This window comes from Anabrus simplex, chromosome 1 (genome assembly GCF_040414725.1).
Source record: "Anabrus simplex isolate iqAnaSimp1 chromosome 1, ASM4041472v1, whole genome shotgun sequence".
NCBI classification, from domain to species: domain Eukaryota; kingdom Metazoa; phylum Arthropoda; class Insecta; order Orthoptera; family Tettigoniidae; genus Anabrus; species Anabrus simplex.
The window spans coordinates 927,453,312-927,471,498 of NC_090265.1; the positions used below are offsets into that span (position 1 = coordinate 927,453,312).

General features: G+C 37.6%; 1 protein-coding gene across 5 annotated transcripts in view; it reads right to left on the reverse strand.

Moving 5' to 3' along the window:
- Spn (Spinophilin) overlaps positions 1 to 18,187 on the reverse strand; it is a 294,699-nt gene that overhangs the window by 123,813 nt on the left and 152,699 nt on the right. For all 5 annotated transcript variants that reach the window (XM_067136664.2, XM_067136663.2, XM_067136660.2 and 2 more), the window contains 2 exons: positions 15,413 to 15,483; positions 2,974 to 3,953 (listed from right to left, as the gene is read on the reverse strand). In XM_067136664.2, coding sequence (XP_066992765.2) covers positions 2,974 to 3,953; positions 15,413 to 15,483 — 1,051 coding nt within the window. The remainder of the gene's footprint in view (positions 1 to 2,973; positions 3,954 to 15,412; positions 15,484 to 18,187) is intronic.

Below are 18,187 nucleotides of genomic sequence, written 5' to 3' on the forward strand. Positions count from 1 at the left end.
GTACCACCTGCGACATTCACTCCTGGAAGCAACATGTGAGGAAAACATCGCAAATTTCCCCAAACAGATAACCATGAGAGATGTAGAGTATTTGTTAGCAGAATCATGGGACGAAGTGAAGCCAGACACACTCATGAAATCATGGAAGAAGATTTTAGGAAGTGTTGGTGTCTGCTGACAGTAACTCCAATGACAGCAATGATCATGACATACCAAACTTGTCAGATCTAATCTCACAGATACCCGGATGTAAAGATGCTAGTATAATTTCGTGTGGCTATTTCTATCCTGGGCAGCCCTTGTAAGGCAGACCCTCCGATGAGGGTGGGCGGCATCTGCCATGCATAGGTAACTGTGTGTTATTGTGGTGTGGGAGCGTTATGTGTGGTGTGTGAGTTGCAGGGATGTTGGGGACAGCACATACACCCAGTCCCTGAGCCAAGGGAATTTAACCATTTAAGGTTAAAATCTCTGACACGGCCAAGAATCAAACCTGGGACCCTCTAGACCGAAGTCCAACATGCTAACCATTTATCCATGGAGCCGGACAAGATGCTAGTGAAATCAAAGTTATGGAATGGAGGAAGATTGATGAACAGTACGAACTTGCTGACACATCAATCACTGAAATATTGAATGAACCAACAGAAGATATTGAGGAAGACGTTTTAGTAGAGATGGAATCTAACATGTTTCATAGCGAGCGTCTCACTGCGTTGGAAGCAGCATTACGCTACGTAGAATAACAATCCAAGGTAACACCCATAGAGACCCTGCTCTTTAAGCTATGGTGTGACATTGCTGCAGAGAAATGATGCAACATTCAGAAGTCGGTTAAGAACTTCTTCAAAAAATAAGCTTAATCCATGCATAACACTGTACAAAATGACAATGCAGGACATTAGCTTCAACCTTTGTCAATTTTTTCATGTTTCACAATTTCCCCTATGTTGCTCTGTGTAGTCCGAGTTATTCCAAATTCGAGGTATTCCTCCCCTCCCCAATTTCCTTGGATTATTGAGATTCTACTGTACTCCAAGGACAAGCTTTAGGAAATTTCTAATGTTATTCTACTTTGATCTTGAAATGAGCTTAACAGATTGAGCCTTGAAGCTTCCACCTGGTTAAAATTAAAGCAAAGAGGAAAGGATAAAGACATTTTCAAGTGGAGAAAGTACCCTCTTATTGTCACTAGTAATTAGTGATTTGGGTGTTGAAAAAAAAAAATACCATGAGCCGGACCTAAGCTTAAGGAAAGTATGGAAATAACCAGTAATGGGAAAAGTACAAAATACAAGTAACTCGGCTGAATTACAGTTATTTGAGAAATATTTTACTCAATTACAAGTTGCTTTTTCAACATGTAATCAGGAAAATTACAATTACTTTGCAGAATGTGAGTGTTTAGGAAATGAATGATATTTTTTGCACATGGGGCTGAAATGACACCAAAGTTTGCAAGGAAAATTATATTGCTTCATTTTGTACGGTTTCTTTATAGCATGGAGACATTAAGTGGCTATCATCAGTAAGACTAAACAGGACACCTTGAAACTTCTAAATTGATTACTCACAAACAAAGTTTGCTTTTCACCCTCATGTTCCCGTTATTTCTGAAGGCTAAATAATTAAATATATTTATAAAAATAGGGGAGTGCATATTCCTAAAACCATTCACAATCACATGTTTCTTCCGATTCCAATATCGACATGCAAACTTGGGAAGTTATAGTTCATGATTATCTAAATCTCAACCAGTAATGCAAGCTGTGAGTAAAAAAAAAAAATTAAAAAAAAGAGCACGTGAAGCATATTGTTGGTGAGACCTCGTGTGAGTGCTGGGTCTCCAAAGCTGCAATACAATGCACGTCTATTACTAGAATGTAATGATTAAAATTTTATTTCAAGAAGTAAATTACGAATAAAAATTACATTTTGTGAAACGTAACTGTTACAAGTAAAGATAAATGAAAAAATAATAATTGTTACAAGAAATTCAATTAGTTTTACTCAATTACTTCCCAAATCTGGAAATATCAACAATACAGTACAAATCGCAACTATCTTCAGTGAACAGGGTGCTAAGAAATCAAATTAGGGTTCATAAGAAAAGTGTTTCCTTAGCATTACATGTTTGATTAACAGTTAACAAAGAGGAATTAGAAACAGCTGATACAAAAAACCAAGATTAATAAATTGCAAAAGCTTCCAGAATTTTTGAATCTATTGTAGTTACCACTCAGATCTAGTACAGCATAGGGAAACCTACATATAAAATAAAATAAATATTTATTCCACCTACTCAATAATATTGATAATATTTATAAGGTGGAATAAACTTTGTATTTTATTTTATAAGTAATCTTACTTCAATACAGAACCAATAATGAAGTTTATAACCTTGAATAGGGAAACCTGCTGGACAGTGACACACATTGATAATACACATTCACTGATTATGTCTTTAAAAATGTGGTTTTGTAAGCCTCTATAAACAAAGAAAGCACCACAGTGATACTCTAATTGTTACCAATATTGCTGTCCAAATTTTATCACACCTATTTTAACACCTTTTGTCATTTCTTCAGTTTAATTCTTTGCTCTTCTACAAAATCACCATGTCCGATTACATAACATGATCCTTTCAATTTTATCCAACAAGGTCATTAATTTTGCTTCATTCTCCTAATTACGATACCTTCTTACTGTACCTTCCATTGATTGTCATCTCTCTTACTTCAAGACTGTCACATTCAGCTTATGACTTCCATTAATCTAACCCACCCAGCTTTCGGTTCTATATGGTAGAGATACGAATGAATATAGAGAATTACAGAACTAATGATTCCAAGTAACAGACCTGGTGGAAAACTTTCCTACCTCCACTGTGCCCACCTCAATGTTACCATGCTGTGAAGCAAGGTGAGTAAAAGGTTATGCTAAATAATATATGTTCAAATAAAGATAATGTACCTGCAGTAAAAGGTGCTTCTCCTCTTCATGCTCAGCTTCATCATCACCATCCTCTGCGTCAGCATCAGCATATTCAACATCTTGAAGGTCAAGGATGCTACCCTCAGAAGATGCACCGGTTAAAATGCCCTGAACTATACCACAGCTACTAGTATCTAGGACATCTGGCAGAGGAGCAGATCCAGACATTGGAGATGGTTCAGTTGAATCAGTTGTAGGACTTTTATCAGCGAAGGCCTTATCAGGACTAAGGATAGTATCATGGAGGGGATCAGGAAATAAATCCAAGGTTTCATTAGTTTTGTCGGACTTGGATGGAACATAACCACTTCCACCAATCACGTCCACACTTGTCTTGGTAATATCTAAACTTATCTGAGATGGATCTGATGGGCTCTGAAGCACTGTTCTTGGAGAGACCTCACTATCCGAGTCACTCACTTGCTCTTCTTTAAAGCCAGAATCAAGACCTTCTTTGTAGTTATTAACCGGAAGCAGACTTGTCTTTACAAATTTATCACTGTCATCTGACTTAGGTGTTATCAAGCTCTCGTTTTCCGATTTTTCTAACGATGATGTACTGCCTCCAAACCGACCAATAAACTGTCTGTCATCAAAATCATGTTGCTTCTTTAACTGCTTTGAATCTTCAACTATATCGCGACACTCCGAGTTCGTAATTTCCGTATAATGAGCTCCTGGTAAACCAGGAACATCACCTGAGCCTTGGCTCTCTAGCTCTAAAAGTACAGAGTTGGTAATTGGTGCAGGTGAGGTATCTTCTGGAGTTCCTGGGGCACTAGAAACAGCCACAGGAGAGGTAGGCCCCAGGCCGGCTGCCTGTAGAGTCAGTTGCACTGACGACACCATCTTCTTGCGTTTGTCGACATGAGCCACATCGTGACGAACTTCACCAGCCTCTTCTTCACGCAATCGCTTCTCACTGTCTGTGATGTTCGATGAACTGTCGCTTCCTCTCCCTACAAGTAAATTACTAAAATCAATTATTATGGCATGAATAGCATGTTAATGACAGTGAACCATACAATAATGTGTCAAATAAATTGATCACAAACTAACTTAGATTCAGAACTAAATGCTATGACATGAGAGCAAAAATTAACTACTAAGCAAAGCACGAAACAAATTTGACTAAAGGAAAGTTCTTCCAATATAAAAGTTAATAATATTCAAAATAGTTTTAAAACTATAAACTTTATCTACATTAATAAACAAATTTACAGAAAAAAAAGGAAATAAAGAAAGAATCCCAAGAATCCCAAAAGAATCAATCAACCAGAGATCCAGAACAAAGTAATATGCAAATAGTAGTAAGTAAATTAAACACATCAAATGCAATCTCTGAAATAAGAGTACTTAGTAAGAAATATTCACAATTCCAAAAGTAACACAGGATCTTTGGAAAGATATTACTAACATACAGCTGCTAATAAGCCAAACGGATAAAATAGAATTTTAATTAGGTAAATACAAAGGAGTCCATTTCTATGTGTTCTATGTGATTTCATGCTGCACAAAGCACATGATACATTAAAGGTTCTGCTAAGTCTTACCTCTGAAGATTTATACCTTTTCAAGGTTGAAAACTAGACTCAAATACATTGAAATTATAAAGAAATAAGACTCCAGAAGGTTGATTTGTCTATAAGTAAGGAAGAATGTGTTAAGTATACAAATATTTAAAATACATATACAGTATATATAAATGTAGAAAAAATAACTTGCATTGAAGAGACTTTTTTAATAATTCATCATCCACAGTATTACAATCTCTCATGTAATAGCACAGAAGTAGTTTTTAAATTTGCTCCATGTCGCACCGACACAGATAGGTCTTATGGCAACTATGAGACAGGAAGGCCTAGGAGTGGGAAGGAAGGTACAGCCCCACCATTTACCTGGTGTGAAAGTAGGAAACCATGTCTGCTGACAAAAATATAGAATCAGGGAAAAGTAATATAAAGATATATTGCAACTTAATGTTGTGCAGCCTTTTTAAATATATTTTTAAAAATGAATACGCATGTAACAAAATAAAAGTAGACATTTTGCTCAGAAAACTTGCAAAAAATGTTCAAGTGACTGAACAAGTTGGCCATGTGGTTAGGGTTGCACAGCTGTGAGCTTGCATTTGGAGACAGTGGGTTCGAACCCACTGTCGGCAGCCCTGAAGATGGTTTTCTGAGGTTTACCATTTTCACACCAGGTAAATGCAGGGGCTGTATCTTAATTAAGGCGATGACTACCTCTTTCCCAATCCTACCCCACTGTCGGCATAAGACCTACACTATGTGATCAAAAGCATTCGGCCACCCCTAAAAACATACGTTTTTGATCTTAGGTGCATTTTGCTGCCACCTACTGCCAAAGTAATCCATAGCGACCTCAGTAGTCATTAGACATCGTGAGAGAGCAGAATGGGGCACTCCGCAGAACTCATGGACTTCAAACGTGGTCAGGTGAATGTGTGTCACTTGTGTCAGAAGCCTGGACACGAGATTTCTACACTCCTAAACATCCCTAGGTCCACTGTTTCTGATGTGATAGTGAAGTGGATACGTGAAGGGACATGTACAGCACGAAAGCGTACAGGCCACCCTCGTCTGTTGACTGAAAGAGACCGCTGACAGTTGAAGAGAGTCGTAAAGTGTAATAGGCAGGCATCTATCTAGACCATCACACAGAAATTCCAAACTGTATCAGGATCAACTCCAAGTACTATGACAGTTCAGCGGGAGGTGAGAAAACTTGGATTTCATGGTCGAGCAGCTGCCCATAAGCCACACATCACGCAGGTCAATGCCAAACAACGCCTCGCTTGGTGGAAGGAGAGTAAACATTGGACGATTGAACAGTGTAAAAATGTTGTGTGGAGTGATGAATCATGGTACACAATGTGGCGATCCGATGGCAGGGTGTGCGTATGGCAAATGCCTGGTGAACGTCATCTGCCAGCATGTTTAGTGCCAACAGTAAAATTCGGAGGCGGTGGTGTTATGGTGAGGTCGTGCTTTTCATGGAAGGGGCTTGCACCCCTTGTTGTTTTGCATGGCACTATCACATTACAGGCCTAAATTGATGTTTTAAGCACCTTCTTGTTTCCCACTGTTGAAGAGCACTTCGGGCATGGCGATCGCATCTTTCAACACGATCAAGCACCTGTTCATAATGCACGGCCTGTGGCGGAGTGGTTACAAGACAATAACATCCCTGTCATGGACTGGCCTGCACAGAGTCCCGACCTGAATCCTATAGAACACCTTTGGGATGTTTAGGAATGCCGACTTCGTGCCAGGCCTCACCGACCAACATCGCTACCTCTCCTCAGTGCAGCGCTCTGTGAAGAATGGGCTGCCATTCCCCAAGCAACCTTCCAGCACCTGACTGAACGTATTATGCCTGGAAGAGTGGAAGCTGTCATCAAGGCTAAGGGTCGGCCAACACCATATTGAATTCCAGCATTACCGATGGAGGACGCCACGAACTTGTACATCATGTTCAGCCAGGTGTCTGAATACTTGTGATCACATAGGGTATCTGTGACAGTGTGACATTTAAAAAAAAAGAGGATTATTTTTGAAACCCCTTTACATTTCCCGGTTCCCTTCACTTCTGACTGCTCACCAGATGATGTTTTGCTATAATTAATAAATACCATGATCGCCACAGAGATTATTAACTGAGAGAACTGTAAAAATTTAAACTTCTTACATTCTGACTCAGTCCACACTTAAAATATAGTTATTGAAGCCTTGAAGTATGTACTGAAGTTCTTTCAATTTCATAAAAGAAAAAATGTAATTTGAGTTTACCAATTAGAGAAATACATTAAAAATCATTTATCTCCACCAATGTTTTCTACCAGTTCCAAACTTTGATAAATAATGGCAGCTATGTGCTTATCTTGAAGTGAAATTAGGGATATGACAGGTCATAGTCCACATTGCTAGCTTCTCATCTAGGAGACAAGATTTAATTCCTAATCAAGGCATGGAAGTTTTCAAAATGTGAAGGCAATTATCAGTTTTTTGGATTGTGTAAGATTGTAGGTCCTAACATTTAATATGATATTTTCTAGTTTTTCTGGAATCTAAAATTATTGGTCCCAGCGTTTAATATGATTTTTAAAGCTCCATTAAGCTAAACATTTGCTTTGAGGATTATTTTGGAAATAAAGTATGCTGTTCACATGCAGAAATATGTTTGAATAAAACCATACAAGTTAAGGCAGGAGAAAAGAAGGTAGTTGTTTTGATTTCAATTATATTTGACTATAATCTCTGTTCATATGCCACAGGACCTGAAGTTTCACATGAAATCCAAACTACAGCGATATGGCTTTCCATTTCCAAAGTCTTCAAGTCTACTGACTAACAAGGTAACCCTTCCATCTGCTAATCTCCACTCTGACTGAGATTTGGTACAACTTCAGTAGGAATATTTTATTCAGCCATATCAAAATTAGATGCCCAGTCATATATTTAGCACCTAGTACGTAAACACCGACATACTGCCGTGTAAGAAAAACAACAATTACTGCTATAGAAAACTTTTGTTTTTGATGGTGGATTAACGTTGCATTAACATATCGGAAGGTTTTCTGCCATGCAACGACAGGAAAGTGTTAGGATTGGAAAGAATGCAGCCCTAACTTAATTAAGGTATAGTTTCAGCATTTGCCTGGCATCCCATTTGCGTTATGGAGTGGCAGCGATTGCCGAGGTTAGAGAAGTAGTGTGTGTGTGTGTGTGTGTGTGTGTGTGTGTGACACATGAACTGGTCTGCCGCGCAGTCTCTACCTGCTTCCCACTGCTACTCCTGTCTATGTGCTGCTTAAATGAGCAAACTCTGACACCCCAAAACAGGTGCTAGATATACGAGTGGGCATCTAATTTTGACATGGCTAAATAAAACATTCCCACTGAAGTCGTCGTACCAAATCTCAATCAGATCAGAGATTAGCAGATGGAAGGATTTCCGTAGTAGTAGTAGTAGTAGTAGTAGTAGTAGAAATCATTACTCTTTTATAAAGGCCACTAAGTTCCATGGTAGAAGACAAAAGTTACAGATTTTAGTCATAAGTTAAGAAGCAAAACAGTAGTGGTGGTGGTGGTAGTAGTAGTAGTAGTAGCAGCAGACAAAATAAAAAAGCACTGTAATGTTAAACAGCTGATAGCATAGCACAGAAAATTAGTATACTCAAAGAAGAGGGAAGTTCCAATGAAGTGGAACCAAAACAGAATTTATATATACATATAGTATGGGTTACTTGGCTTTCCTTGTTGTATTCGTATAGACCGGCTTACCTAAGATTCAACCCACAGCACTGTTATGAAGTGAAGTTACATTGTTCAGGACTATTTAATAAACTGAGACTTAACACATGACTTCAACATGAATCATAGGTAGGTAGACACACAATGGTACAAAACCTACCAAGGTTCAATGCAGCACAACGCTGCTAGTGTATAATTCATAGCTTTGTTTTGGATATCAAAATATGATTTAAGGAGCTATATGTATTTCATCTTAATATAACATAACTAGAGTTATATATATATATAACTTAAATTATATGCAACACTTTCAGTTATTACAAATAAATCATAACAGTTGCCACCGATAATGTGCAGCAGGTGGAATGCCAAGGAAGATGTCTTGTGCAGTAACAGAAAGGGGGAGAGAGACCTAGCCAACACTTGGCCTGGATTCTTTTCTCCAATGATGCTAAAACAAGGATCTTAACTATGGCACTGCTCTGAATCACAATCTTACAAGCAATTTGTTCTCACAATTCATTTAATTCAAGTCACTTCTTCCTAAGTATCAGCAAGAGAAAGAGAAACATTTGCACTAGTAACTTTTTTGAAATAGTATTCTTGAAAGACTGTAGTCAATTTTAGAGAGAGTTATACAAAGGAACAAAAAATGACAAATCAAGTCGTATATACAGAGTGTATCCACGATGATGTTACAAACTTTCAAGGATGATGGAGGACGGCAAATGGATCAATTTGAGATCGGGAACCATAGTCCGGAAACGTTCAAGTTAAAAGTTAAGCAAAATCCTACTCATTTAAGTCTGTTTACCTGCACAAGTTTCACAAGCTGCTTCATTTACAACAAATGTTCGAAACAGCGTCCCCTTGCATCAATGCAGGCTTGGTATCATTGCACAAAGTTCTGTCGTACCCGTTTGAATATCCCTAGTGTCATTTGAACAGCGTCGCTGGCAGCGAAAATTCTTGCCAAAAGATCATCTTCAGTCTTGACAGGTGTCTCATACACAGTACAGTCGGAGGTATCAGACCAATTTTTGCTTTAACTTTTGACAGCCGGCCGCAGTGGTGTAGGGGATACAGTGTTGGTCCACTAATCCCAAGTTAAAGTGTTCAAATCCGACTGAGGTCAGTGGCTTTTAAGGGTGTTTAAAGGTGACAACCCCATGTCGTTGGCTTGCGGCACGTTAAAGAACTACTGCAAGACGAAATTCCAACATCCCGGTGTCTGTTAAGAATGGACGGACGTTGAACAACTTGGGTTATTAATAACTTTTACTCAAACGTTTCCAGACTACCGTTCCTTCCGTTCCTTATCTCAATTTGATCCATTTACCGTCCTCCATCGTCCTTGAAAGTTTATAACATCATCACGGATACACCCTGTAGAAAGATAAGAACATTTAAAGAAACACATAACAGGATAAATAAAATGACAGGTCAATGTGGGAAGAGGGAAAAATAGAAAGAAAACACGAAAGAACAATAACAATCTCCACATCTTTACACACTGCCTTTCAAATAGATAGATTTTCTCCTCATCAGTCCCAATTTTTTTAATATCCATTTCTTCTGCTTCCCTACTTCATCAGCAGGGCGGACTTCAACATTCACCGAGGGGGACAGATCTTTAGTCTTGGCATGGGAAGCGTAGGATAAGAAGACAGCCCACCAGATAAACACAAGTGAAGGGAAGATACAAAAAGGGCAGCAGAGGTGTAGGATGTTCCCATCTTTCTATGTATGACTTTATTTATTTGCAGTTGTTTCCTTTCCATTAGTTATACTTACAAATTGGGTTCCTTTCCTCCTTTTGTGTTTGTCCTGTGTTCCTACTCTAATACACTACGGTCCCTCTTATAAACCCAGACTGAGCGCACAGTGTTTTTACTCTGCGGTATGACAGCTGCCTCAGCCCAACTTACGTTACGTGTGGCCGCCATGCTTTAAGCGCATATACAATCTTGTATGAAATCTTACCTTATAAAAGATGCTGGAAGTGCCATCCTTCATAATGAGTTACTTCATAAACACCATCAGGATTTTATGCACATCAATAGCAAGAGGTACGACTGTTCACACGACCATTAAGATGAAACCAGGCCTAATCCGGAAAGAACACAAGCTGTGGGTCGAATGAACGATCATTCAATGATGCAAGATACAACTCAATATCTCACTCTCATGGCTGGATCAGCAGGTTTTACACAATGGGCCCGTGTAAACTTCCACAGTTTGATGTGCAATAGATTTGTAGCTCTGTGTGTAAAAGAAAACAAAACCACTACTTGTGCTAATTTTGTGAGCGATTTATTGCGAGACCATTCAAGATTTGCATGTCATCTAGCATTTCATGTGTTAAAACTGTTTGTGTGCGAGCATGTTTTTTATTGAGCACTGAGCCAGTAGTTTCAAATTTATTTACAATTACATGAATCTGTGCTCATGAAGGTGGCACTTCACCAGGAAATTGATGAACAAATGCATCTCGTATCCGTTGAGCCGACTCGTACTTAAAATAACTTTTACATATGAAAATACGGTGTTGCAATGATAACTGTCTTACCATGTTAACAGCTGAGATTTGGACTGGCTACTGATGCTGGGTCAAACACAAGCACGCTCCTTGCAAGGTCAAGAACTATGCGGGCACCTCCCATACTGCCGCTTAGGTCTCGGCGTGTAAAAACACCGCTGGATAGTATGGGTTTATAAGAAAGACCCTGTATTACCTGTATATATATCTATCCTTTTGCCTCTTGCCTTTTGCTGTGTTTATCTGGCTATCTTCTTATCCTACACTTTGCACCTCAAGACTAAAGATCTGTAAAAATAGCTCCTCGATGAGCGTTAAGTTATTTCAATAAAATAAGAAATCACTGCGAAGGCACTTGACTTGCATTAATTAGATGACTTGTAGATATTAAAAGGATATTTCTCAGCAAGTTATTAGCACATCAATATTATATGGGGTAAGTAAAACAAATGTGTGACACCATAGCCCTCGGTAAGACAAGGCCTTCAAACCAACAACCCTCACAGTCCATTCTATCCTTTCATTCTCTTCCTTCAGTTTCACAAGTGATTTTTTAATACTACCAATACAGACAGGTCTTATGGCAGCGATGGGATAGGACAGAGCTAGGATTAGGAAGGTAACGACCACAGCCTTAATAAAGGTACAGCTCCAGCATTTACTTGGTATGAAAATGGGAAACTATCTTCAGCGCTGCCAACAGTGGGTTTCCAACCCACAATCTCTTGAATACAAGGTAACAGCTATATAACCCAAACCATGTATCAAACTTGCCCGGTCACAAGACTGAGTTATTCTCCATCAGACACTTGTACCAAGCAAAAGAGACCAAAATTAAACCAAGGACTACCTATACAGCAATATTACATTAATGCTTAGACCAGGACAGTACTCTTACCATATGAAAAATTTCTTGAATTCTTAAAAAAATTATGACTATTTTAAGGGGGTTGGTTATAGACATGAACAGTCTCATGGTTTTTGATTTGGAGAGTTGTTACTTATATGTACTTGATCATGTTACTCATTTGTTATGTTCGTTATATATTTACTGCAACAGATTATGTTTATTAATTCAAATGTTGACAGTTCATGCAAAAAGTGCTTAATGTAGCTGTTTTTGTGCTTAATAAATAAATAAGTACATAAAAATCATCACAAAGAAAGTATATGCAAATAAGTGTGTTTGAACAGAAAGCATAAAAGATTATGGTATACAAAAATAATATTTGAGACCTCAGGAACCAAATGAATGAGGATCAAAACAGAACGGGAAACAATCCAAGAAATATCTGATAGGAAATATGAGACTGGCACGAACAAGTGCAAGCAATGCTTGACACTGAAGGAACAGTTTGTCATTTTTTTTAAACTGTGCAGTAAATTTAATTTTGACCATTGGTTTATTTTTAAGGTAATTCTTTTGAACTTGAGGATCATTTACTGAAATTTTGTCAAAATATACTGTAGTAGTATGTCTCAACCCTACGTCCTTCGTTCAATTACTATGAAATTTTGATATCGCAACAGCTAATTTTATTTGAATAATAGAAGATCAGTTATACTAGACTAAATATAACATATACAATATTTTATAATTTATTTAAATTTAGAAGAAATAGTCCTGGAGAGGAAAACTCTAGTGATACATAATATTTCTTCTATCAGAGGTTAAAACAAAATGATATTCTTCACTAACTGACCTATAAACAAAAACATAAAAATACCCAGTTTATCAATAACAAGATTTTTCAGAAGTAAGATTTTTTCAGAAGTAAGATTTGTGGAAATTGTTTCATAGTTGCAGGATATGAAGTTAAGAAGCTGAAAAGCTGCACCAGTTTACTAGAGATGCAAGGGTGATATGAATCCACACAACCAACACACAAGGATAGGGTGGATGGGAGTCGTGCCACGCTTACGTACACATATAAACGAGACAGAACCATCTCTCTCCCCCGGACATGGTGACACAGCTAACAGCTACTGCGCCCTACCAGAACATGAGATGTACAGCAATCGGAGACACATCACCACTCCTCAATTATGTAGCTTGATGCAGTTCATACGATGTGTTCCAACGTTGTCATCTAAATAGAATTTTCAACATGGCATATGAAAATGTAGACAATGGACTTTATAACCATGAAGATGATGGCATTGTATTGCTTTCAAGTTTCTGATTATATATATAACATTTGGATCAAATCCTTCTTCACAATGTGAAAAAAAAAAATGTTATAAAAGCACTTTTTTAAACTAGGTAACATTCATCCAGCAGAGAAGAAAGAAGTTTACACAGTGCTATCTTCCCATCACTGAAGCTAACTAAAACATTAAGAAGATAAATCCAAACTACTTCAATCCTTAGGAAAGAATTCTGTCCACATTTGTCTACCTTCATAATTGAGTTTCTTAACCCTCAAGTCATTTCATCACAGCTGGTCAAGCTACACTTGTCACTGGTTGTCTTCCTCTCTCTTTACTGCATCAAGTCAATCTGAGTCCATTGCATGCTGGCTATAAATAGAAAGGACTTCCCTCCCACCTTCCTCATCCCTAAAGCTTGCTGGCACAATGCCCACACATTCAGCTTTTCCTGGTCTTTTTTCTCTCTCCACTGTAGGGGAACAGTTTCTCTGTTTTTATTGCTCAAGTTGATCAAAATGGTTTCTCTCTTTGATTCATTTTCTAACCATCCCTTCTTTGAAGCATTTGCCACCAGTTTTGATCCACTTGGAACCTTCATAAATCACTTAAAACAATGGAATAAATATTGAAATGTTATTGTCTATATAATTCATGTCTTGGACATCCATATACAATCACCAGGCTATTCAGTCAAAAAAAAAAAAAAGTAATGTTTATACTGCCATCTGCACAAGTATTTACTGCTTTTAATTTCAGGCATACCGGGCAGGGTTCGCCGTGCAGTTAGGGGCGCGCGGCTGTGAGCCTGCATCCGGGAGATAGTGGGTTTGAATCCCACTGTTGGCAGCCCTGAAGATTGTTTTCCGTGGTTTCCCATTTTCACACCAGGCAAATGCTGGGGGCTGTATCTTAATTAAGGCCATGGCCGCTTCCTTCCAACTCCTAGGCCTTTCCTATCCCATTGCTGCCGTAAGACCTATCTGTGTTGGTGCGACGTTAAGCCACTAGCAAAAAAAAAAAAAAATTCAGGCATGGCAAATATAAACTGAAGTTTGACAGTTTATTTTTAAAAATTAAACCCCAAACAAATTTAAGAGATTTATTTACTTCACTAAACATATATTTATTATATTTAGATTTATGCTTTCACAGCCCGTAATAATTGTAGACATGATGATAAGCTTTTGGGCTCTTGCCCAACTCACACTTTATTTTCTGCTTTTTCTACACACTTTCTTTCCATTCTTCAGCTCTATTCTATTCTATCCTGCGAGTCTTTCATTGCACTTTATTTTAATATGGTATTTTTATTTATATTTATTTCTTCTACCACATTCGTCCCCAATTCATCTGATGATCTTGCTGTTACTTTGCAATGCACATATGCTGTAACAAGAAAAATCTTAGATGGTGTCATCAGCTCCCTCTCGGAAGGCTAGCATACAGTGAGCCATCTAGTGATGAATAAGAATAACCACTTACTACAGACGAATGACAAAGCATTCTTAAATTCAAACCTTCATTATTGGAGAAATCTTCCTTGTGAACAGTTGAGATTTTCTTCTGAAGACGTAGAGCAAAGTTCTCCTTGAAACATAAAGAATTTCACTTTGTTTTCATGACATGGCAAAGTCCAAAAGCTTATTATCATGTCTACATATCATTGCTATTATTGTTCATTAAGAGGTTAAGGGCAAAAAAGACCGTCAGTCTTCAGCACATACACTTTTAAAGTGTTTGTTATATCGACGCGCACGCACGCACGCACGCGCGTGCATGTTTGTGTGTGTGTGTGTGCGTGTGTGTGTGTGTGTGCGCGCGCGCGTGCGTGTGTGCGTGTGTATGTGTCGCTTATCTACTTAGTCCCCAAGCTAGAGAAATTAAACCTGACCCAGTTAAAATCCTTGGCCCAGTGATGGCTGAATTATTGAGAATCGAACCCAACACCCTGTGAACCGAAGGCCAGTACGCTGACCATTCAGCCAAAGAGCTAGACAAAATTATATGATAGATAGATAGATAGATATATAGATATGTTCACTTAACACCTGCCATATTATTCTTGCTGACTGAAGAAACCAAAAATAAGAAAAGAAGGAACAAGGTATGAGTGTTGCCTCAGTGAAACAGTAAAATAACTTTGAAATATTTAATCATCTTTGTCAGAGACTTTTCCCCTTCCACCAAGAGAGAATCAAGTAAAAATTATGGCCTAAATGATGCCTGTTCTTTGTAGATGCTGCTAACCATACTCCTTACTTAGTAAATCAAAGCTTTCATCTAGTTTCACCTCATAATTCATTATATTTGTTCCTTTCCAAACTGAGTACAGATTGTTAAAAATTATATATTTCATTTTTGCAATTAACAGAATGGTCTACCACAGAGACTGATGTATAAACCATCTATGGAATTACAGATTCTAAATATATTTAGTAGAATGATTCCATACCTGGAGAAGGAAGTTCTGAGATCTTGCTGCCATCTTCAATCGTTTCTTTACAAAATTCTCCCACTTTTGAACTGTAACGAGAGAAAAAAAAAATAACTGCTGTAAGTTACAGATGGTTAATAGTGAATAATATAACTTAAGAAGTACTAGTTTGAAATTTTAGCTTTAAAAAGAAAATAAATATATATTAAGATACAGATGATTACACATCCTATTTTCACTGGGATAGTCTGGTTATTTTATTTTGTCCTGCCTATCCCATCAGATTTTCATTTTGTCCCATTTTCCAAAAAAATATACACAAATGTAATTGTGTAAAATCAATCCAAGATATATACAAGGATGAAAACATCTGTGTGACATGCACTGCAGGTATATCAAAACCTTTTCCGGTCAAAATTGATGAGCATGAGGGCAGTGGACAAAGCCCACACCTTTGCATCAATGTCATGAATTTCCTGATATCGGAAATCAGAGATATACTTCTTGAGACATTACTGTTTGCAGATGATTTGGCACTGATAAGTGACAATGTGGTATTACTTCAGGAGGTATTTGAAAAATGGTGAAAAGTGCTAGAAGACAATGGACATAAAGCGAGTTGCTCAAGTACCAAACATCTTCAGTGAACTTTCAAAGATCCTGTGGCTTCAATGCCAGATATTTTGCTTGCCTCCTAACCACTTCCCAAAATGTAGTGGTTTGAAATACCTTGGCTCCGTGATGGAAAAGCCAGTGGTAAGGCATGCACTGACTTAAGCTTTGAAGCGCTGGACATTCTAGGAACACCACAAGTGTCTGTGCAGAAAAAGATACCGAGAAGGTAGCAGAGGTTTCAAAGAAAGATCTCGTCTGAAATCAGCACATCAGAAGCATGTTACATATGAAGGAGATGGTTATGGAGAAGGTTCAGTGTGAGCAAGTGACATGGTTCTACAATGTAAACAAATAGGACAAAAGCTGTGTAGTCAAAAGAGCCCTTGATCTTCGGCTACCCAGGGTATGAAGAAGAGGAAGGGCTAAGAACAGCTTGGTCCAATAGTTGAGGTGACAACAACTTTATGGCTGCAATGATGTTCAAACACAAGTAGCTGCCAACTGTAAAGTGCTGTGTTCCAATGATCCAGGAGGATCTGCAGCAGCAACACCTCCACAGCCAGACCATCATCAATGAAGTACAGAGAAGACAAACCAAAGAAGAAAAAGACTACAGGTAATTTCTTGTTACTATCATGTCTGTCAGTAAGTTGAGTATAAGCGCTTAGTTTATACGGAGAGTCAGTAGCGTAATCAGGATCGCCCAATGGGGCCTCTTTTCTTGACAGTACTACCTTGTTCATGTAAAATTAGCGAGCAATATTATTGAATACAATCTCATATCATTAGTAAAAACTTCACTGAAATGGAATTCAAACTTAAGAGAGAAATACATTCAAGTATTGGTACTTACAAACTGATGGTAGAACACAATGAAGGTGCATGCATGACTTGTCATTATAAGGACACTGATATAAGTGAATTATAGATCTGTTGGTTCTACAATTATGTCTCTGAATGTTTATTTAGTTTATTGTCTATTGTCAGTTTCTGTTTATTTTATTTTTCTAAAAATTCCATGGGGGAGGTTCTAACCCCCCGTAACCCCCCACTCCAACCAGCTACGCCCCTGCAGAGAGTTAATTCATATTGATGTGTAACTGTGTATATTGACATGTAAGATATATTGATATGTATATAGTTTTATTATTGGAAGTATGTTCAGTTAGTTTATGTGGAGAATACCTAGATTTGAACACACTGACATATGATGGTCACATCTGATATTTAATGCCAAATAAATTATTCAAAGACTCAAAAATGCATGTATGTACTTAAACAGAAATAAAGAAACATGCCCTAACATACACATATTCTGAAATTTGATAGAAATAGACCAATAAAGAAGTAACCAACTACAGTAACAGAGTAATATGACATTTTTGTAGCAGAAATGGTGAACTTCAAATGTTGCATTCTTTGAGGCACTCAGAATGCAAGAAATGAGAGCAAGATATTCATGATTTTAGAAACTACATTTAAAATATCAGACATTTTTAAAATCAAATATGCACGCAGGCCTATTTATAAACATAAAGTACTCTTACCTACACTATAAGCATGTAAATACCTGAAATAAAATATATGACTGAAATTAAATAGTGAAAAATAAACCATGGATTTGCACCATAGTATGCTGAAAATGTTGAAGTACTTCACATGGCCATATTGTCAGAGCATGTTTAAATAATCACAAACATTTGTTATACAATTTTACCAATTTTCTGATCAGTAGTAAATCCAATCTCAGAAATCCAAACGTTGCTCACAGCATACAAGCTCCTGATCTAGTAGCACGAGTGCAGGTCTTCTTTTACAAGTCTGCTGAATTTATTTTGAAGTAATCTTCAAAATGTAGGCAGGTCTTACAACTTTTTAGAGAACATGCTTCCCTTTTTATGGTCAAAGCCAGCAGCATCAGGAAAAAGCAGTTCTTCACTATCCATTTAGTTTGATTCATATTATTATTCAATTCATCACACAAATGAAAACAACAGTAATTACCAAACAAAGCAACAAACTTCAAAGTTAACATCACAGGCTGCTGAGTGAAGCAGATTTGCTTCACTTGTCTTCTGACAAAATGGCCAAATGCTTCAGTGTTCTGATGAAGTGCTACTGTCTGTAACTAAACTGTTAAATAATAATTTTATTGTTGCCATTGATGCTTTCACGGCC